The sequence below is a fragment of the Dermacentor silvarum genome, chromosome 2 (assembly GCF_013339745.2).
Source record: "Dermacentor silvarum isolate Dsil-2018 chromosome 2, BIME_Dsil_1.4, whole genome shotgun sequence".
Taxonomy (NCBI): Eukaryota; Metazoa; Arthropoda; class Arachnida; order Ixodida; family Ixodidae; genus Dermacentor; species Dermacentor silvarum.
This window is the reverse complement of record NC_051155.1, coordinates 104494912-104518306: the sequence shown is the minus strand read 5'-3', so window position 1 is coordinate 104518306 and position 23395 is coordinate 104494912. Positions and strand designations below refer to the sequence as shown.

Here is a 23395-nt window from a genome sequence, read left to right as displayed (position 1 = left end):
TTATAACCTAACTGCTTATAGTGCAGGACAAGATATAATGTGGTCTTTTCTGACTCCTTTTTTACACCGATAGAACTCAATGTACTTTATGTATGCAGCTTACAGTGCAGCAGCGCGAGATGAAATACTGGTTATGCATGTTTTCGTTTTGTCAAGGGCGCAGACGCGCAAGAGATACGCCGTGTTTTCCGGGCCCTTGTGCGCATGTGTGAGTATTGAGAAAAAAATGTGGGTGTTTTGCCTAGGTACTACGGAGGAGGACACACTTAGGCCCCTTTTATCCCTAGCAGAGCTGCACTATGCGACCGTGGATGAAACCTCTGCAATAAGCTCTCCATCTGTTCGTTTTTCGTGGAATAGCGGACACAACACCACACTCGGGATTGGGAGGTCCGTAATTCGGAAGCTTGACAACGGATTTTTTTCTTTCTTTTTTCCTTTTTGCCTTTTAAATCTGCATTATTATATCATTTCCCCCCTTTCACTTCTGCAGTAGCTCTTTATCTATGCTTCACCACCAGGCCTGACACGGAGGGTTCCTTCCAAGGAGAGCAGAACGACCCGGCGCGAAGCCCGGCGTTGGGGCTTAGGTAGATGCTGCTTTAGCAGCCGCAGACCGATTAATGATGACACGTTGTTACTCCAAAGTTGTTCTTTTGCATGCTTCTGTGGGCTACTAAGCACAGTTAAGAACTTTGCAACATTATTTCAGCGGTTGCAAGCGACACAACTGTGAATCCATCTGCCGTCCATTCTTCTTCCTTCTAGCCTATCTTCACACCATCTCACGTGGTTTACCAGGGCCGCACCAGAAGAAGAAAGAGACGCCACAATTTACCATTATGGACTCTGTATCGGCCGCTGTTATCCCGTCTTAACGGAGGTTAAGCGCTGGTTCTCAAGTAGTGCACAATGCCATCGTGTAGGGATGAACGGAGCAAAGTGTGTTCTCCTCCATAGTACCTAGGCGCAGTCCTCAGGTTTTTCTCACACAACTCACACATGTGCACAAGCATTGGGAAAAGGCGCCGTAGCTTTTGCGGGTCTGCGCCCTTTGCAAAATGGAAATATGCACCGATTATAACGCGGCTGCTGGAAAATCTTGCAGACAAGCGAGGTAGTGAGCACGTTTCTCAATAGGGTTTGCAGGCATAAGGGAGAGGGACAAGCACAATGCGGACGAAGGGACGCGAAGCCAACAGACGAGGAAATGAAAAAAATATTGTTGCAGTTTCACCCAAAAGGCGAAGCATCAATTGCGATAGCAAATTAGTTAGAGCTATACGGAGTAAGGATAGTAGTTTTATCAGCTGTATAAACTTGGACATGCAGCAGCACCAGGAATGTGCAGAACTGTTGTCGACGCTGTCGGCGTTTTATCCGCGTTTGCACCGAACGTGCGTGGCATTGGTGACTGTTGCCGGTGCCTCTGGGGGCGGCTCAGAGGTTTTCGACAAGATCAGAATGGGACACTCATCGAGCAGCGTCGGAAATCTTACCTACCTTCTCGCCTCGCAACGTTTTTATATTAATACGCATTTGGTGCCGCAGCTAAATGTCGCCTCCCCTCCCTCCCTCTTGTCCCCTCACAGCATTTCGCGCCACAGAAGAAGTCGCGTTTGCTCTCTATATATGGTGATTGTAACAGAGGAAAGAGACGCAGCCCTTCAGGCAGCACGGCGCAGACGGCGCGTTTGCTCTCCGACGTGCGCTCGCTCCCCGGGAAAGCGGGCGTCCCTCGCGCCCTTTCACTCGCACATACAGCGTCCGGAGCGTGGCGACGATTTCATTGCTGTTGACGTCATATGGAACCTCACGGCGACACCAACGGCAGAAATCCGCTTTGGAGTGTCCATGTACAGTGGAATCTCGATGATACGATCACGGCTAATACGAATTTCCAGATGATAGGAATTTTTCTGTGGTCCCGGCCAGGCCCCATTACTTTGCAACGTGCTAGAGAACGGTTGTTACGAATCGATTTTCGACCCTCGTCGGTTGATACGAATAAACGCCGCCCTACCGACGGTCGCGAAAGAGAACAGCGCGCAGTCACGTGCTTTCTCCCTTTCTCTTTTGGTGCGGAGGTGCGGACGCGGCGCCGGACAGCACAGAGGCCGCGACTGGGCGCGAAGAGTTTGAAGCGGTGACGCTTTTATTGCTTTTGTGCTTTTCCTCCTTTTCCGCGTGCCATCAGCCGGACACAGGGTACAGCTACTGGTGGCTGCTGTGGCTGCTGTGCTTTGGGTAGCGTTCTTTGTGTTTGCGCCATTTTGCCTAGTCGCAGCGTGCTATGTCTACTGAGATACGATCTCGGCTGATTCGCGCGGCCGTACGCCGAGGCGAGGGAGCCTCCGTTGGCACGTCTTCCGTCGACTGCGTTATCGGTGCCGATGGCACAGGCCGATTGTCGGTTTCGCTGCCGGAGTCACATGGTGCAAGATAGCGCGGCACGTAATCCACGGTGCAAGGTAGCGCGGCCTGTTCAGTCGGGTGCTCCTCCGCTTCTCCCGCTAATTGCCGTATTTTCCTTGGCGTAGGAGGCTTGCACTTCCGTATTCCGAAGGCGTGCTTCGTGGAAAATTTCTTCTCCAACGAGCGACGATCCATCACTAACCTGGGAGCTCTCAGTAATCCGAATTCTGCATGTCAAGTGAAGACGCCGGCGTGGTTTACTGAGCAGACCACTGCGGTTGCCATCTTGCCCCTGTCACAGCAGCAACCAATGGAGAGACGCCTTTTAGCACGGCAGCCGATCGGAGGCCACTTTCATCGGAGGGCCCGTGTGACTACCTATCGCAGACTCGCGCTTCTTTTGTGTTTGTGCCTTTGTTACAAGATGGCGACTGCGGACAAATTCAGAAGCAGAACGGCGAAACTTTGAGCTTTCGAACGATACCAAGATGGTGGCGCTTGGTGGCGGGAAATACGAGATTGTCTCCGTGAACTGCAGGGATTTTACGCGATTTAACGCTGTTTTCCAGCGTCCGCACAGCCCCTTGAAATCCTTGAATATCCTTGATATTGACAGTATAAGTTCAAGGGCCCTTGAAACTACTTGAATACCCGTGAGCTCCTTGTAATCCTTGAAAATCCCGTGGAATTTGTTCCGCTAGAGGAAATTAACGATGTACCTCCGCCAGTCATGCTGATATTTAAGGCCCTTTCACTTACGAATGCCCAGGAAAACAAGCTGTGTTGACTAAAGGGCAACATCAGGAAGTTTCGTTTTTAAATCTCGCAGCCCCTACGTCGTCTGGCAACTAATATGCATTGGAAATCCAATCCAATCCAATGCGAAAGATATCGCTCGCGCGGCTTGCGTATAGTGCCTAGAATATACTCTAGTGTGCCGTCCACCGAGCGTCTCCAACGCGGGACGGCGGCGCGGGCAGTGATGCCTGCCGCCGCGGGCCACCAGACGGCGATGCCTGTCGGCACCATGCTAAATCCTGCGGTGTTCCGACTCGCGTTCGTTTGCGATGCGTTGATGCTACGCGTCGATTGCAATGCGTAGTTCATTTCTCGCCTTGCTGCCGCTTTCGTTGCTGTCTTTTCTTCTTGTGAGTGGGTTTTTTGCATCTATGTGTGCACTTGTCTGTCTAAAGAAACTTTGAACAGGTCGCGAAACCGCGATTTCCCAGAGACGCGGAAAGAAACGGCTCATCTCACTACCCAGCGCATCCGCAGACCCCGAACGTGTTGCGGATTGGGACAAGAACATAAGAGGCAGATCGCCGGGCAAATGGGGAGACTCGCGTCGTGTCTTGCCTGAAGTCCGCCCATGTCTCAGCGTGGTCCGGCACAGTCTCGAAGTGCAGCGCACCAAGCGGTCGGCGGCGGCAGGCATCACACTCGGTGCTACCGCGACACCCGCTCTCGGCACACTAGTAAGTGTCTTTTAGGTACTATAGTCGGGCCGTTCGTCGGCCTCGTGCACGCCATTTCAGTGAAGTTCGCGTTTGCGTTGTGTGTTTACTTTGACAAGATGCCAGGCGGGAAGTGCAAATTTCAGCCTGCGTGGCTGCAACATACGGACTATCGTCACTGGGTGAGACCGGAACCAAGCGATCCTTATCGAGCAATGTGCGCATTATGTCAGAAGACGGTCGACATTGCAACGATGGGGGAATCTGCCTTGAAGAGCCACCAGAAAGGCGCGAAGCACCGATCCAAAGCTGCAGCAGGTGAGGGCTGCTCATCCGTCGCAAGTTTCATGCAAGCGGCAAATCTGTCGTTCGAGGCTGCTTGTCAGCGTGAAAGCACGGCAACTTCCTCTCGGGCTGCGACACTTGACGAAGACTGCGGAAAGCATGATTCCGTGATCGAAGCCGAGATTTTGTGGACGATGAAAGTTGTGTCCTCACACTACTCCTACAGCTCCAGTGGATCCATTTCGCAGCTATTCCAAAAGATGTTTCCGGATAGCGAGGTCGCGAGAAGCTTCACTTGCTCTGAGAAAAAGTGCGCGTACGTCGCGTGCCACGGTCTGCGCCCATTTTTCACTTCGCAAGTACAACAAATGATGGAGAAGTCTGACAATTTTGTTGTGCTTTTTGACGAAACCTTGAATGAATACCTGCAAAGAAAACAACTTGATGTTCACGTCAGATTGTGGAATAACTGTGAGATGACAACCAGATATCTGACTTCGACATTCATGGGTCACAGCACAGCGGACGACCTTATGCAGAAGTTGATGGAAACACTCGCGTCCTTTCCCCTGAGCAAGATTGTGCAGCTCTCGATGGACGGCCCGAATGTCAACTGGAGTCTTTTCAACAAGTTGCAGCAGCACATGAAGAATGGCTTTCAAGTTCAGTGCTTGGATATTGGTTCATGTGGCTCGCACACAGTGCATAATGCTTACAAAGCAGGAATGCATGCGACAAGCTGGCCAGTTGACACCTTTCTGTCGAGCTTATTCTCACTCTTCCATGATGCACCGGCCCGCCGTGAAGATTTTGTTGAAGAAACAGGGAGCAAGCTGTTTCCACTTCCTTTCGTACCCTACCGTTGGGTCGAGAACATGCCCGTACTGGAGAGAGCCCTGGCTATGTGGGAGCATTTGAGGCACTACACCGAAGCAGTGAGCGACCATAGGCTACCCTTGCCGAAATGTAGAGCGTATGAGTACGTCAGTGCTTTTCTAAAGGACCAGCTTGCACTTGCGAAAGAGAACTTTTCCCTAAACGTTGCAATGGTTGTGCAGCCTTTTTTGACTGTTTTTCAGAGTGATTCTCCAAAGACATTTTTTTTAGCAAAAGAGCTTGAAACTGTCTTGAGGAGCCTCCTTGCAAGGTTCGTGAAGCGCTCGGTATTGACAGAAGCCACAAGCATCACGAAACTGCTGCGAATTGATGTTCATGATACTGCCAATTACACGTCACTTGAGAAGGTGGACGTTGGACGTGTGGCTGAGAAGATCTTAAAAAGCGGAAAAGCGAGTACCAAGTGTGTTTTTTAAATTAGGTAGCGACTGTCGTAAGTTCATTGTGAACATGATCCTGAAAATCATGGAGAGAAGTCCTCTTAGGTACCCTCTGGTTCGAGGGTTGTCATGTTTCGACCCCAGAGAGATGGCGAAGACAGAAATGTGCCTTGGGAAGCTGAAAGTTGTTCTTAACTGCTTAATTGACAGTAAGCTTCTTTCTGAGCACAAGAGAGATATTGTGTGTGCACAGTACATTCAGTTCTGCCAAGAAAAGCAGCATGAACTGCAAAATTATGAAAGAGACCATGAACGCCTTGACGTTCTCTTCGTGCGCCTTTTGAAGCATGACCCGGCGTTCTCGATGTTATGGGAAGTACTGAAGGTCCTTCTCTTGCTTAGCCATGGGCAGGCTTCAGTAGAAAGAGGTTTCAGTGTAAACAAGCAGATCGCGGTCGAAAATATGGCAGAGCTCTCGTATATCTCACGAGTCATCTGCGAGGCCGTGAAAACCCACGGTGGGCTGCTTAACGTTCCACTGTCGAAAGAACTGAAGTCATCAGTGCGCCAAGCCAGGCATAGGTATGCGCTATACATGGACGAACAGAAGAAGCAAGCTGTAGCTCAACAGGTAACCTTGAAGAGAAAAGCACTTGAGCTAGAGCTACAGAGCATGCAAGAGAAGAAGACAAAGCTCCAAAAAACTGAACTGCTTGCAGGAGTCAGCGGATCGCTTTTCGGAAGACGCCGAAGCAAAAAAACGACCTGACTTATCTTGTCAAGGCAAACAGTTTCCGTCGAACAGCCAAAGAAAAAGAAGTGGAGATAACAGCTCTTGAAAGAGAAATTAATGCGAAAGTAGGGCTCCTTTCCTAAGTCATGTGAGGAAATAAAATTACGCTAACACTCCTTGAATTCTGCCTTTTTGCATCCTTGAAATCCTTGAAATGTCCTTGAATTTCCAGCCAAATATTGTGTACGAACCCTGGTTTTCTCACCCTGCGCACTGCGAATTAATCTTTTTCGGGCACTTTTAGTGCGTTTTCAGCCAAACCATTTTGATACAGCGTAGATTAGGCGTTGCAGATACCGAAACGCGTGGTTTTCAAAAATAGATTTTTCTCGCGATTTTCGCGATCTGATCCCCGTGCCCCCCCTTAATATGGCTAGTTTTAATTGCATTTCGATGATACGAATTTCGGCTAATACGAATATTTTTCGTGACCCCGTGAGATTCATATCATCGAGATTCCACTGTAATAGCTATCGCAATAAAACAAATTTTAAAACCACAGTGGCAGTGTGCTGTATGTACAGTCATGGGCAATTGAAATAAGAACAAGCTAGGTCTAGCTAGGGTGCGTTCTTTTGTTTATTTCAGCGATATATGTAATATTATCATGATTATGGTTTCTACGCCTCTTGTGGGGCTTATACCATCTTTGGCAACCGTATAAGTAGCGGTGTGAAATCGCGCTCTCAAATCAGTACTGGCAAAAGGTGTTCTGCTTTATAATTTCGTGCTTTGGTTTCATTTGTCTATGACTGTACGTGTTCTGCGGACGCATGGGGTTTATCTAACAGCAAAGCCCTTTCTCTGGCCACTTGTCAATGGCGCGCTCTCCGCACTGAACGAGTGTGCATTGTCACTCTTTAGCTCTTCAGTTTGTGTGCAGGAAGCAAATACAGTTTGCCAACAGATCTTTTGAACTTGGATGGAGTCGCAAAAATGTCCGAATAATTGGGCAGGCCAGAAAAAACTAATTTCAACAGTAAAATTAATTTTGTATTTTTTTATAGTTCTAGCACCACAGAAAAATTGTTACCAGAATTTTGCTCTATGTTTTGATTTATTGAAATACAGTTAAACCTCGTTATAACGAAGTTGAAGGGCGAGCCGAAATTACTTCGTTATATCCATTACATTGTTATATCCATTATTGCCATTTACTGCAATATATGCCCACTGGGGTGCACAGTTGTAAACATGGAAATAAGAAGATGGCTTTGCGGTCTGCGGACCCGCTTCACAGCCACGCATGCGATGAAATTTGAATAAAATAACAGAAAAATCTTAGATATGTGCAACACACAACTTATTTGCACCTGATGCGATAGCCTTGTGTTCCATTGTGACAGTCTTCTGTGTCCGCTTTCCACTTGGCTCATTGCGGTTGAGCCAATGAAACCATAAAGCCCCTCTGGGCGCAACCAGTGTTCGCTATTCGCACCGTGCTCTCGCCAACCACGTTGTTCGTCCTGTTTGCCGGAGAGTCCATTTTGACCATCGTCTGGTCCATGTTTGAAATGTTGAAGAAGGTGTACTCGTGGCGTATCCGTAGAGCGTTCACGGCAGATCGAAAAGCCTTTGCTGCCTCCGTAAAATCTTCGGGTGCTTTCTGGCTTTCGTTCGTGGCATGGTGCATTGTAATGCCGAACCGCTGTTTCCATCTCTTGATGTATTAACTGGACACGAGAAAATTTCCCAACTGCAAGCTTTGCGCTATTTTAACAGCTTCTTCAGAAAGAAGTCTGTTACTTACAGCGTGCCCTGCGCTTCTTTCTCGCTCGAGAAATTCAAAAAGAGCGTCATCCACTTCTTCGCTGAACACCGGCGCTCCATTGCTCAACTTTCGCCGAAGCTTGGCCTTGCTAAAGTTCTGCTGCAGCAAAGTCTCATACTTCTCCCACTCACGGGGATCCTCTTTCTATCTAGACTGAAGTGGCGAGCTGTCGCGTGCACATTCTTTCCATTGTGGTGATGCCATTCCACGACTGCAATTTTTTTTTTTCACTGTGTACGAATGCATTTCGCGATGTCACAGCCACGTTTGGCACTGTAAAACAACAATGATAAAATGGCGAGCGTCGCCAGTGTCAAGGTTGCCAGCGTCAGTGTAGATGGCCCGTTCTTGGATTGGATTTTGGATTAGACAAGAACGTAGCCAGAAGCACGGTTTCTGGCATGGTTTCAGTTCCGAAAGTTCTGGGACGAGTCGCCAGAGAATTGGGGAGGGTGGGGGGGCACTTGTTCGGTACTACACGATAACTCGAAATTCTCAGATTATGGGAGGGGGGACGCTTGCACGGGTGGTAGCGGTTTGATCGGTATTTTACGGTAGGCATTTGCAGTAGTTGCCGGTAGATTGCCTACGCTACCCTCTGTTCAGCATGTGTGTGTGTGTGAGATTGTTCACACAATCTTCATGCAATCGTCTATGGAACGAACATGTCAAGGGCAAACTCCCATGATGGCATGCCATCCTATGCCCCTGCCGTCTAAGTCCAACCAGCACCGCCTCATTGGCAACCAAAATTGCAGTTTAGGGCTGAGTCAATGAAATGCTTCACGGCAGTTTAGTAATGAGTCAATAAAATGCTTCACGGCAGCTATTTGGCATTTGTAAAGCGGAGGAACCACCTCGACAAACCAAGTGAGGGCGCAGGTCGCACGGACGACACTCGAATGGCAGCAGCTTCGTTCACGGTCATCATGTTGTCAACATTACGCACACAGATCAGTATTAAAAATAGAGCAAGACGCCGCTTAGCGTCAAAATTTCGGTTGTCATTCTACTTTGTTTCTACGGAGCAGGTGATACCACGGTGCCATGGACCAGATGATCGAGCAGGTCTGAAAAGTCGGTCCGCTACCTATTTTTCTCTTTAGCACTTTTTTTTCTGTGTAGCTTTGTGTGTTTCATGTGAATACCGACGTTAACCTTTTATCATTCGTAATCATAAATGTTATCTGGGTTGCATTCCTCGATTGTTAGATACATTTGGTCTACATGCTTTGCACATGCGCAGCCTTTGAAAAAGTTTGATTTAGTTTTAGTGTGACCCGCCGTGGTTGCTTAGTGGCTATGGTGTTGGGCTGCTAAGCACGAGGTCGCGGGATCAAATCCCGGCCACGGCGGCCACATTTCAATGAGGGCGAAATGCGAAAACACCCGTGTACTTAGATTTAGGTGCACGTTAAAGAACCCCAGGTGGTCGAAATTTTCCGGAGTCCCCCACTACGGCGTGCCTCATAATCAGATTGTGGTTTTGGCACATAAAACCCCAGAATTTTTGGGGGTTTTAGTATGGTACCACTTATGCTAGTGCGAATATTTGTTACTTTGGCAAATATATTATAAGCAGTCCAGACTGTATTTTAGTTCGATGCTAAAGTTGGTCACAAAAGGCTGGTTTGAAAGTCAACAGTGTCGTGATTTCATGAGAGTGAAAAATTTGCTGTCATCATGTAGCAGTAAGGCTAGGTAGGATTGGGTTGCTAATGAAAAAAGTTTTATTTGTGTATGCAGTCTAGTAGCTGTACCCATAGTTAAGAAGCAGTGCCTGCATTTCTCTTGCGGTCTCTCAACTCTCCGCATTGAAGCAGCTATGGAAAAATTTGTCCAAGAGCACATTCCTGTAATATTGGTACATTGTTTTGACCTCCCATCAGCAAGAGCTTCTCCGGGCGGGCTTGTGTGTCAAGAATTATGTAGCATCTCCCATGGCTACATCTGGTACAGATACACAAGTACTCGGCATGCACGAACAGTGGATTTTGAGTTCAAGGCAAATGCGAAGCCAATAGTGTGATTTGGGGCGAATATTCTCAAATCGAATATTAAATATCTGTTCTGCAAAGGAGTGGCTTGTATGCTGGAACTTGTAGGCATAGGAACTACTGCATGTTGGAATTAATTACTTGCTCTGTGGAAAATTGTGACCAAAATTTAGTGCAGTACAACTCATTAACTAAATGTCAACGATACAAAGAGGTTAATGAATAGCAAAGCATGACGCAACCGCCTTTGTGCATCTAGGAAGTTAATGAGTACAAAACTTTAAACAATGCACAAATTAAAAATGTAGACTATTGCAATGACTAGAGGAAGCATAAACAAAAGATAGTGCCATACCAATGCTTTTATTCTGATTAGATGTATTGGTTACATTTATCAGATGTCTCGATGTTTGTACTGTTACTGGAGACTGCGCGTGCATGCACATGATGTATAAGGAATGCATACTTGACCCAGTTACAGTGCCCTTTTCCACTAATGGTATGCTTCACTTCGCAGCAGATATGCTTCACTGCATAACAGCTGTATTGTGGTCAAGTTGAACATAGAGACCTGATCATTACTTTTTGGAAAGTCTAATACTAAATTTTTTTTTTCAAGTGAATATCGAATAGCGCAAAATTCGGAAGAAGGCGGAGGTTCAAGATAAATGAATTAACGAAAATATAAGCTCCTGGCCATGCATAGACCACATATAGCCTTTCGAAATAGGCGCCAGTAACCACTAAATTTCTCACAATAGCTTAATTTACCACGAGTTGTATTTTAATTCGGTAGATCTATTTTTTGAGATATTGTGCGACTCAGCACCCGACACGTCAGGGGTCTACTGGCAACAGCAATCCTTGCACAGAGCCAAACAAACGCTGTTGCACGTAGGCGCCGACCTGTACAAAGTATAGTCACTTAAAATATCGGCACATTGCTCATATCCCAAAAGAGTAATCGACTGGGAATACCTCCCCAGGGCTAGAATTTCGTAGCCATGCCTTCCACTCGATCATATGCCACTCTTTCATCCATCATTCTCAGCTGGCTTATCCCATCGATAATGCGGGTGGAGATAAGCAGCATTGTAAAAGGCATCCCCATCAATTGGCGGCCCTTAACTTGTTACAAAGATTCCAAAAACTTATCCACACATTCAGCACTGATTAACCATGAAGATAGTGCAACTGCATATGACGTAGCGCTTATATCCACAAATATAAAAATGCAGAGTGCAGTGTATAAGTAAACTGACGAAGCTCTTCGCACATGTGAGTATGCATGTTATGGAGGTCGCATGTATCTTCTCGCGCTTATTGCGCTTCGTCAGGGGTAAGAGCAACACTCCACCCGCATTATGAATAAGATCGCATTTGGTCGTGAATGGTGGATGACAAAAATAACACAGAATGAAGTGGAATTGACTAAATACTTGCGCTCTCATCACTTTTTGGTGATCTCACGGCTGCGCACAAAGTATGACGACCTCCGAGTAGTGACATTTTCCTGAAATCTTTGCAGCCGAGATATCCCAAGTATGGTACAAAAGCATTTCGAGATAAGAGGTGAAAAACACATGGGGGAAAAGCACACACGAGCCAGGAAAAAATTTCAACCTAACCGATATTTTGAGATATCAGAGTTTGAGTGAACGAGGGTTTACTGTAACAGTGTGTGATGACGTTCAGGTCTTTGTAAAAGCAACGCCGCACAAACTTCATTACAAAGCAAGGCTCTAGAAGCAATCTTGCTTTTGAGAGTGTGCTTGTCATGGGCTGCTGCCTTTTCAGACATGGTATGTTTTTATAATTAGTACTTGGATTTTACCCTGAGACGTGCCTTTGCGGCATTGCAGTGTGTATTGCTGTGAAGCAGCACAAGGTAAAACTGACACATTATCTGCACTCCCACTTTGAACCTAAATTTCTGGAATATTTCGAACGGGCTACACGTACACAAAAATACAGGATGCTAGGTAGCTTATGGAGTACTGGTATGGTTTGGTGCCAACAGTATAGGGGGTGTTCTTGGTTTCGCTTCTTCAAAGTGGTACCTGCATACAAACGTGGAATGTCTGTGTGCATTTTAAAATGAGTCGGTAATGGTGTACGTCTGTGCTAGTGTTTATCCAAGTGTAAAATAAAGCTCACACTCCCACTCACAGGTGAAGCAGAAGTCCTTGCGCCAGGTGATAGGTGTGGTTCCTCAGGACACTGTACTGTTCAACAATGACATCAGGTGAGCCCAGTTTGATGTAATAGACAGGAGGTTGTAGTGCTACAAAATGAAGTGCTTTTACACTGAAAAAAAAAAATGTAAATACATCTTGTGTTTTCTAATGTATAAGTGAGAACAATCCGCCACCTTTACCCCTTCTTTGTAAACAATGTTGTTCAGAAAAATTTGGTGTATAAGTGTGCACAGATCAAATCTTTCCAGCATTTACTGCAGAAATGCGTTCCTGCTTTCAGTTTCCTAAAGACCACTGCCCATTACAGCGCAAAAAAAAAATTAAAAGAAAATTCTATATAAAAGCAGAAGCGAAAAATTTACTACTTTTTATCTGCTTGGGCCTGCAGTATATTGAAATAATTAAATTAAGTAAATAATTCAGATCTGTTGAAAGCCTCGCTCTGAACACGTCTCTAACCCTTTCCCTATTGAGTTTTCTGGCCAAAGAACACAAACTAATTAAAAAAAAATGATTAACCTTGCACTTCGCCGACCCGCCGTGGTTGCTCAGTGACTATGGTGTTGGGCTGCTGAGCACGAGGTCGCAGGATCGAATCCCGGCCACGGCCGCCGTATTTCAATGGGGACGAAATACGAAAACACCCGTGTACTTAGATTAGGTGCACGTTAAAGAACCCCAGGTGGTCCAAATTTCTGGAGTCCCCCACTACGGTGTGCCTCATAATCAGATCGTGGTTTTGGCACGTAAAACCCCAGAGTATTTAATTGCACTCGGCCGCGCAACACTTGAAATAGCGAAGCTGGGCGATCGTAGCCCAGCATTTTCCGGAAGTGCACGCAAACTTTTCATATTATTACTCATGGTGATGATAATTTCTTTTCGCAAGTCTCGGACTTACGGCCGTCACTGTGCGTTGCATAGCGCAGCTTGAAATACCGACACTGCGTTGCAATGCCGACACCTCGTTCCAGGAGATCCGCTCCGTGAATGCGTCTCGCTCTCTCTCGCTCTCATAGTGCGCAAAACCTCTTCACCTCGCAGAACACGAGTGTACGAACGCGCCAGCTGTGGACGAAGACGACTATGCTCGAACGCAATCATATGGTTCGCATAAATACATGTTCTGCAAGTGCGGTTGTATAGCCTAGTGGTTACAACGCTTGCTTTCGGACCGGGGGTACGCGGGTTCGAATCCCGCCTCGGCAAGAAAGTTTCTTTTCTTTTCTTTCTTGGTAATTCCTTGATCCAAGTACACATTACAGCTGGCTTAAACAGCTTCGCTGTTAAAATGTCTTCAAAAGTTGAAAAGTGTGCCATTTTATTCTCATACGTATGGTCACTGTAACTCCCCTGGAGCATGCTTGGAGACACCATCACGTAATGTGCATTCTTCGGGGAGAATGGCTTTGATCTTTTGCTTCCTTTAACCACTTTTGTACTCTGTTGCATTCACTGTTACCATGGATGGTCACTCTTCGAAGCTCTTCTAGTGGCATGCTGTATGCCTGCCACAAACAGTGACAAACTTCTCAAGCTCTCCCTCTGAATCCATTTTGGGACACCATTCCAAGACTGCCAAGGCTTCGGCTGTCAAAACACCATAGCTTGCCAAACATGCGCAGCCATCATCAGGGAAGAAGATGCCGCTTGGAAAGGCCGGAGCATGAGTCACCTACATTAGCGGTTAGTCGCCCACCGCAGGCTGTACGCCTCGGCTTTGTGAAAGAATGCCACTTTCCAAAGCTGTAGAACATGCTGAACTTCGGGGCCATTTCCACAGATGTAACTGTGCACACTAGAAGTAGCAAAGAGATCTTAGCGTACATCATGCATCAAAAACAGTACTTGAAATTGGTTTGAAGGGGCGAAGCCACATGCAACAGTAAGTTGTAGTCAAGTGACACCGTCCGCGCCAATAGGGCCTTGAATATCACCTTCTTTGCAGCCACTGCCCAAAAGGTGTTTCTTTTGATTTCATTTTTCAACCTTTGCACTCGTCATATCGCAGCCTTGATACCACTGCTTAAGCTCATAAAAATGAGAGAAAAACAACCTTTACAAAGATGATGTCTGTTTCATACTAAGCTTTATTCTCACACTACGAAAGCACTACTAGAACAATGGTAACAGGCAAAGTTCTTTTATCTTATTCGAGGTGGCATCTACCCCAATATGAAAATACGAATTCGCACTTTATTACCCTGTAGATGTGGCTGAAATATTTCTGGCACATTTGTGAATAGCCGAGTAGCCCGAAATTGCAAGAAACTGAAAACGCATTTTCTTGCCGGAAATTTCTATATTATGCACCGTGTCCTTAAATTATATTGGCATTGAAAGGCAATGTCATCATATCATTTAACTTGAGGCTGTGTAGAGCAAGCCATAAATGTATGCAGGGGTTGGGTGGCTTATTGAATGACATATGCAATTTAAGATCATCCAGACAAAGGCCTCCAACCACAGATAGTTTGGATTCAGGCAACAGTTACATACAGTGCAGACCGCTTATAACGTAAGTCGCCGGAGTCGCGAATATCCGCACTATAAGCGGTACCGCACTATAACCAAAGCAACAATTTTCAAGGCCCGCACATATGCAAAACATGTGCACCGAGCCGCCACGCGTATGCGACAGTCGAGGAGTGCGGCTAGAACGTTTGCATTCAATTTACAGTTGAATCTCGTTAATTCGAACCAAATCGCGTGGCGGCGCCTCCGACCGGCATTCCTCTGGCACCACCATAGAGTAAAAGCTTCGGAGAGACCCCTCAATGTCGCGCGCGAACAAAACCCCCAAAAAAAGAACGAAAAAACCCGGCGGAAATTTCACCCTTTCTCAAATGGCAGGGCGCCGATTCTGCGTTACGCCGGAACATGCGTGTACGCGCCGACGTCTCAGCCACGCTACCGTAGCCACACGTAGAAAATGGCAGTGAACCCTTCTTTCTCCTTTATGCTTCCTCTACTTTCTAGTCACGTGTTGACCTTGCACGGTGCGGCTACGGCGCAGAGGGAAGCAGCGGCGCTGTCCCAGGCCGGCCAACGAAACTGCCCACGTCGGCAAACGCCCGCTTCCCGATAACGGCAGAAAACGAAACTTCGGGGAGCTGGCGCCGGGCCGGCTGAGCGGCGGCGGGCGCGCACGGTGACAGTCGAAAGTGAGGGAGCTACGAGAGAGGGCGAGGGGAGCCACCGAAGCGGCGGAGTTGCCGAGGCGAAATCCGCGTCCCTGCTGCCCTCCTCCCTCACATTCCACGGTCTCCGCGTGCGCCCTTCGCCGTGATGTGCCGGCGCCGCCAGCTACCTGAAGTTTCGTTTACTACCGTTATCGTGAAGCGAGCGTTGGCCGGCGTTGGCAGTTTCGTGGCCCTCGCTCGTTATGCGCACCGTGATATTTCACGACTCGCACTCAAGATTCTGGTTTCAGCCTTACAGGCTGTTCCTTCGCACCACGTGCGCTTCTCCTCCACTTCGTCTCTCTTTTTTTCTCGAGCACTCCTTGGGGCGGCCGTTTGAGGGGAGCGTTCGCCGTCTCCGCTGACTTCCGTACTCCCAGGCAGCTGCACTGTAACCGGTATTTCGTTTCCCGCAACTGCACTATAAGCGATACGTGTCTACATGGAGTGCTATGGGAAAATTAATGGGAGTCTGAAAAGACCGCACTATATCCAGTCCTGCACCATAAGCTGTTACGTTATAAGTGGTCTATACTGTATTTACCTATTCTTTGATATTGCGGCTTGCAGCTACCAAACTGCACGGTTTTTGGTAACATTGTTATTAAATATCATTAACCTCGCATGATTTCACCAATATGTGCCATTGTTGACATACGAGTATGCTGTCAAGTGCATTGCTGACTTGCTTGCTCGGTTATAGAGCTTTTAATTTTGCTTCTTTCATGCTCTGTTTACATTCTACTGTTCGCTTTTCATATGGATGGTATTCCCCCTACTTTTATTCAATACCAGGTTCCATGCACACAAATGAAAGAAATTTAAATGCAGTCATCATTTCTGCCGGCTGAATTTTTCATCTGTGATGAACGCTAGTTTTTTTCTGCGTCCAGGTATAACATCAGGTACGGGAGAGTCGACGCCACTGACGAGGAGGTTGAAGATGCCGCTCGTGCCGCTGAGCTTCACGAGCAGATCCTGGGCTTCCCTAAGGGCTACGACACGGTTGTCGGTGAGAGGGGATTGAAGCTGTCGGGTGGAGAGAAGCAGCGTGTGGCCATTGCCAGGTCCATCCTCAAGGGGCCAGCCATTATGCTGCTGGATGAGGTAACCAACTACAGAGTGCCTACCATGTTTCACCTGCGGCTGCTTTTGAACCTTAGTGCTTCCTGGTTCTCTCAGCTTGCCTGATTTATTTGGTGTGAAAAGGAAAGAAAATATGTTTAAATGTTTCCCTAGCTTGTATGCAGCAACATCAAATATCTACGTTTGCAAACTTTTGCCGCCAGCATTTAGTGCGCAAGCACCCAGCCCTAGAGAGATCATGTCCAGGGCTAGTTCACCGTGCAGCTAATTATGCTCTGCTCAGAGAGAGAGAGAAAAACTTTAGTTTGATAGCACCCAGCCCTATTCTCGGAAGGTAACGATGCCCTTGGAGCTGTCGAAAAAAAATTTTCTCTGTTAATTTTAATGTCCAGCGGCGACTAAAGTTACAATTTGGTGCGAATTGGGGCAGATCTATTCGCAGCAGCCGCACAGCACTCGCACAGCTGACAAACCGCCTCACAAACTAAAGTGAGGGTATGGGATGGCAACAAAGTTGTTCAAAGCTGCCATTTTGTGACAAGGTACAGCAGCCTCTCGTTCCTGTCTCCGTTCATAGACGCACTTCGGCCTCTTTTTCTTTTTTTTTTACTAGCTTCGAGCAACTCATCACAAGCCTAATTTTTTATTTACATGGTGGGCGCGAAAGTGTCATCACACAGTTGCATCCATTGGCGCAGACAGCAGATGAACAAGAAAGGGGAGCTTGGCATGAACTTGCCATAACCCTGCAGATTTCAGAATCTTTGACAGGTGGCAAATCACACCGAACCTGACAATAAAATGGCACGGGTGATGCCTGCTCTTTACTGTCGGCACCGGCTACGTGCGGAGCATTTATCAGTCATGTGATGTGCGGTCTTTTCATCTTTTGCGCAGATTGGCCTTCCGATAAACCACCTACCGTAATGTTGTAATAGCCCTTCTGTATTCTGGTGAGAACTGGAAAGCAAAACTTTCTATGCAATAAATATAAGATTCCTGCAAAACACAGGTCCACTATTAAACTGAGAACTTCATTGGTATTCAGTACAACAAAGTGTCACTAATTCATTAGTTTCAGAGGGAAAAAGGCACTTGATTCTATTGAATAGAAATTCTATTGATAAAAAAGATTCACCGGCAATTACAATACATATAATGCGAAATTTGAGCGCAGCTCTATACGCGTTTTGAATTCGTGATATATTGGCTGGCGCGGACAATCTGTCTTGTGCGGCACATTCCAAACGGAGCAAAGTGTGGGGCTGATGCGTGGGTGCGATTCACAGCAGCCACTGCAGACAGACCTCTGCTCATGCAGCGCTTTGGTGAATAGACGACGCATAGAGTTCCTCGATGCATGTACCTCCATGATCGGAGTGGAGGCAAGCGAGTGCATCGAGACACCTTAATGATGTGTGCTACTCTGGCGCCATCTCGTAGCCATCGTTGCCATAGTCTCTACTGCACGGCACTGCGCTTTTCTTCTCAGGCTTTCGCCATACCCTCCGCTCCCGCTTTCCTCCTCACACTCTATCCACTCTCGCCGTCTTTCATCGCCCACTGCACTCCACATTCGCTCTCATCTTTCACTGTGCTCGTTCGCTCGGCTACGAAGTAAGATTCCAACGCTCGCCGCAGCAACAGGCGCCTTAGAGCTGCGCTCTAAAAATATTTTCGAGACCTTCACTAGAACTGAGCTGTAATCAGTGCTGGCATGCCAATTTGGCGTTCCTTTTAATTAGAGTAAACCGTACAGTACATCTTGATTTCTATGTACCTAAGTTACTGATCGCTTGTTACATTCTTGTTATGCAATGCTGGGAGACTCCTGGGCATGTTTAGGAGCGTATATTCTTACCAAAAATTTGTAACCATTGAATTTTGTGAGAACCTTTCTGATATTCGATTCTATATTCGGCTTCTCTTTCCTCATTCGATTCAATATTCGATTCTAAATCTGCTATTCGGTATTTCTGCACCCCTTGTAACAACCAATCATACAGCCACTAATTTAATTGTATAATTATTTTTCAACAGGCCACGTCAGCGCTGGACACACGGACTGAGCGCAACATTCAGGCCTCTCTAGACCTGGTCTGCAGAAACAGGACAACACTCATTGTGGCCCACAGGTACGTGTGCCTACACATGTGGTGCATCTCCACATGGACAAATGTGATCTCTCTTTGCAGAGATGGTTATTCATCTCATACAGATGATAGACATACAGTCGAGAACCCACTTAGAACAATATTGAAGTGCCACGAAAATCTCATTGTGATAACTGATAATTGTTATAACCGTGTTGCATGAAAAAAATCAAAATAGGGGGATGGCAGAGCTGTTGGGAGAAAACTATAATGGCCGGGAGGCCACCTTCCTCCATTTGGCTGCTGATTGTGCTGACTTGTTTAACTGTTTAACTCTGCTTCCTGCACGCTCCGTTCGCGTGTAACAAGCCGCGGCTATGACAACTGCAAAGTGGGGTCACGGGCGGCAAGTGACATGCGAGCTTCGCAAAGGCATCGCTTTGGTGGCCTCAAAGGGGTCTTTTAATAAATGCAAGAAGGTTGCCTGCGACAGCCTCTTGGCTTGATAAATCCAGAAGAAATGTTGGGGCAAGAGTGCCACAAGCACCTCGCCACGTACTTCTCACTGGCTTGCACGAGAAAACACCATGTCTGTCAACTTTGCTCGCTCTACGTGAAGCTTTCTGACATCCTTCTCTCACAAAGGTCCCTTGTGAGAACGAAGCCCCGGAGAGACCGAGTCATCTGCAGGGCCTCCTGCGAGGATAACGTTGAGGCAGCCTGCCCTACCGCATCATTGCTGCCGTCCCGTCGCTATCCAATGCAGGCACGTTCGCCTCATCGATTAGAAGCACTTCGTTTCCAAATCTATAGCAATGCGTTTTCTTTTCACCGGTACCGTCATGCATTGCCGAGGATCAGCCATCTTCCATTTCGGCGGCGAGTCAAATAAAGCTGAGAAACTACGTGGCCCGGGACAACTTCGACGCAACCAACAGAGACGAGCATGAGCGACCTAATCCGTCGTCAGAACTGTGCAGAATGAGGGGCCAGCACGATATCTGGGAACAGTGCCCAGTGCTATCAACACTGTCGGATCATTTGGCGCGTTCTATTCTAATTTCGGAAGGTGATGTGGCGTAGAGCTATGGGCACAGCCCATTTTTGTTCGGAGAGGTGGAAAGGCGACAGGAGGGAGGCGCTCGAGGCTGGCGATGCAGAGAAAGCTGGAAAACAGCATGAGGTGGCGTGCGGCGGCTCGAATTTAGTTTTTTATTTTTTATATTCAAGGATTTCGCATTCCATTCCCTTTCGGCACGGACACCCAGTAGCCAGACTTCATCATCATAACTGATAATGCGGCATGGGAGCATTCCAGTAAGTGGATTATTTCACCATTGAAAACATACAAAAGTTGACGGTGTAGCAGCCTCTCATTGTTATAACCAATACAGTGAAATCTCGATGATACGAATCTCACGGGGTTACGAAAAATATTCGTATTAGCCGAAATTCGTATCATCGAAACACAATTAAAACTACAGTCGAATTTCGATAATTCAAACTCGAAGGGGCCCGAAAATTTTTTCGAATTAAAATAAGGACGTATTTTTGAAGTATTCGTGCGCCGTAGCACGATACACGAACGGTGAGAGTCGTGAAATATCGCGGCGCGGAAGCGCATAGCAAGCGTGGGCCACGAAACTGCCCACGCTGGCTAACGGTTGCTTCTCAATAACGGCAGAAAACGAAGCTTCAGGGAGCGGGCGGCGCCGGCACATGGGTGCGCGCGGAGACCGTCGAAGGTGAGGGAGGAGGGCGGCAGGGAAGCGGATTTGGCCGCGTCAATTCCGCCGCTTCGGTGGCTCCCCTCGCCCTTCCTCTCGTAGCTCTCTCACCTTCGACTAACTCCGTGCGTGCCCGCCGCCGTGCCGCCGCCAGCTTATTTTAGCCCGCTCCCTGAAGTTTCATTTTCGGCCGTTATCAGGAAGCGAGTGTTTGTCGGCGTGGGCAATTTCGTTGGCTGGACTGCGCCTCCGCCGCTGCTTCCCTCTGCACTGCATCCGCAGCGTGCAAGGTCAACATGTGATTAGAAAATAGAGGAAGCATAAAGGAGAAGGGTTCACTGCCATTTTATCCGCGTGGCTGAGACGTCGGCACTAGTGTGTGCTAGAATACGGTTGTCTAGAACACTCTAGTCGGCATGTACACGCTTGTTCCGGCTGTGATGCAGCAACGGTGACCTTGCAATTTGAGAGAGGGTGAAATTTCCGCCCCGGGTTCTTTTTTTTTTTTTTTTTTTCCTGTTCCTTCGCGCGCAGCATTGAGGGGTCTCTCCTGAGCTTTTGCTCTATGGCGGTGTCGGAGCAATGCTGGTTGGAGGCGCCTCCGCGTGATTTGGCGCGCTGCTAAGAGCATTGTCGTTGCGCGGTATGTTCAAATTAACCGTCGCAAATGCTTTCGCATTCGAATTACCGGGTGTTTTCGTCCATTGGAATACATGCAAGTTGGATGGGACCACAGCGTCAGTTCGAATTAAGCGTGTTTGAATTAACGAGATTCGACTGTAACTAAATTAAAGAGTCAGAGGTGAACTCACTCAGGTACATGTACATAAAAAGCATTTATTTCTTGAAGAAAAAGTCTCTGATGTCCTTCTGCTTCTTTTTCTTCGTCAGGTCACTTAGCAGACTTTTTGAAATCCATAAAAACGCGTGCGCGTGTCGTCGCTGATTTCATCCGCGGCCATAGCACGCCTCAGAACGTCGAGCGCGTGTAGCGTTTCAGCCGCCGGTGGTGGTCCTTCGCCGTTGCCCATGTCTATGTCGTCGCTATCATCGCTAGAATCAGCAGCCTCGCCTATGGCCTCTTCGACAATATCTTCTACCGTGCGCGCACCACAGGTGGCGAGATTGTCATCTGCCATGCAAAAGTCATCAGCAGTGCACTCGACATTAAGCCGTTCCCAATCCTCAGTGGTATCTTCCGGCTCTGGGGGCACCTCTTCTGGACTCCGGAAGAAGCCGCATTTGCCGAAGCAGTTCGCTACGGTAGTCGGAGTTACCCGATCCCATGCCATAGCAATAAAATGGATGGCGTCCAAGAGGCTTATTCGCAGGTGGCGTTCGTCCTTTCGATCAATTTTAGCAAGTAGGTGGTGCACAAGAAGGCTCTTGAAATGGTGCTTTACGTTCTTTATAATCCCAGCGTCAAGTGGTTGCAGATGCATCGTCGTGTTCGCGGGTAAAAAGACAAGTTTGACATTTTGAAGCATTACTTGCCTCGGGTGGGCGGCGCACTGGTCAAGAAACAACAATCTTCCGATTCATGCAAGCCATCCTCCTGTCAAGGAACGACAGAAACTCTTCGAACAGCGCCACCGTCATCCACGCCTCTTTGTTTGTGCAATATACACACGGCAAATGACTCGCGTGCTTGAAGCACCGGGGCTTTTGAAACTTGCCAACTACTGTGAGCTTAAGTTTCTCCGATCCGCCGGCGTTACAGCATAAGAGAACAGTAGTGCGCTCTTTGCTTTTTTTGCCTCCTTTGCATGCTTTGCCTTTTAAACAGAGGCTCTTCTCGGGTTGCAGGTTAAAAAACAGACCTGCCTCATCAGCATTAAAAACATCACGAGGCTCATACTCCGCGATGAGTGACGGCAGCTTCACTAGCCAGCCGCTGACAACTGCCTTGTCAGCTTTTTTCGCTTCGCCACAAACGCTTTTATAAACGAGACCATGCCTAGTCTTAAAACACTGCAGCCACCCTCCTGAGGCCTGGAATCCATCGATGTTCACAGCAAGTGCAAACTCGTCGGCTTTCTCCCGCAAAAATTTACCGTCAATATTTACACCAGCTGCGGTTACTTCTTTAAACCAAGTCGGGACAATCTCCTCAAGCTTCACGTGCTGAGCGGTCTTCGCTTGCTTCGCGTTGACTTTGAACGAAAGCACGTTTTTCATGATAGAGTCTCGCTGTCCAACAATTGTGCTCAGTGTTGACGTTGCGAGCCCTAGCTCCTTAGCCAACTCTGTCCGCTTCCTCTTGGGATCCTCATCGACCTTTCGAAGAATGTCTAATTTTTTTTAAAAGAGAGTGCTTTCCGCTTGCGAGACATAGCTCGCTGCGACTAGGCAAAATGGCGCAAACACAAAGAACGCGGCCCGAAGCACAGCTGCCACTCCGCCTGATGGCACGCAGAAAAGGAGGAAAAGTACAAAAGCAACAAAAGCGCCACCGCTTCAAACTCTTAGCGCCCAACGCGACCTCCGCGCTGTCCGGCGCCGCGTCCGCGCCTCCGCCCCAAAAGAGAAAGGGAGAAAGCGCGTGACTGTGCGCTGCTGTTCTCTTTCGCGGCCGTTCGGCGGCGTTTATTCGTATGAGCCGACGCAGGCCGAAAATCGATTCGCTACAACCGTTCTCTAGCACGTTGCAAAGTAATGGGGCTCGGCCGGGACCACAGAAAAATTCGTATCATCCGGAAATCCGTATTAGCCATGATCGTATCATCGAGATTCCACTGTATATTGTTACAATCGGTATTGTTATAAGTGGGTTCAACTGTATTTTATGACAGCTTTTAAATGCTGGTAACATGGACGATGGGATCCACTGATCCAAAAAATAAGATGTTTGTTTACTCTAGCAGTGCAGTTTTTAGGATGGCTCAGACAGCCCTATTTGCTTTGTGCTAATTCAAAACAACACCAAATGTCACCAGGAGCCTGTGAGATTTAAATTCTGTAACTGGTGCTTATTTTGTTGTTACATGGGCAACATTGAAAATGGTGTTGGCCCCGTGGGATTGTAATTGGTTTGCTGTGGTCTACTTGGCTCCACTGAAGGAAGGTTCAACCCAATGCATAATTTGCAAAAAATTGAAAAAAAAAAAGTGAATGGAA

At 47.5% G+C, this 23395-nt stretch overlaps 1 protein-coding gene across 3 annotated transcripts in view; it reads left to right on the top strand.

The window, feature by feature from the left end:
• Positions 1-23395, top strand: part of LOC119441663 (ATP-binding cassette sub-family B member 6-like) — a 110921-nt gene that overhangs the window by 80891 nt on the left and 6635 nt on the right. For all 3 annotated transcript variants that reach the window (XM_049661510.1, XM_049661509.1, XM_037706260.2), the window contains exons 17-19: positions 12164-12237; positions 16266-16479; positions 18499-18593. In XM_049661510.1, coding sequence (XP_049517467.1) covers positions 12164-12237; positions 16266-16479; positions 18499-18593 — 383 coding nt within the window. The remainder of the gene's footprint in view (positions 1-12163; positions 12238-16265; positions 16480-18498; positions 18594-23395) is intronic.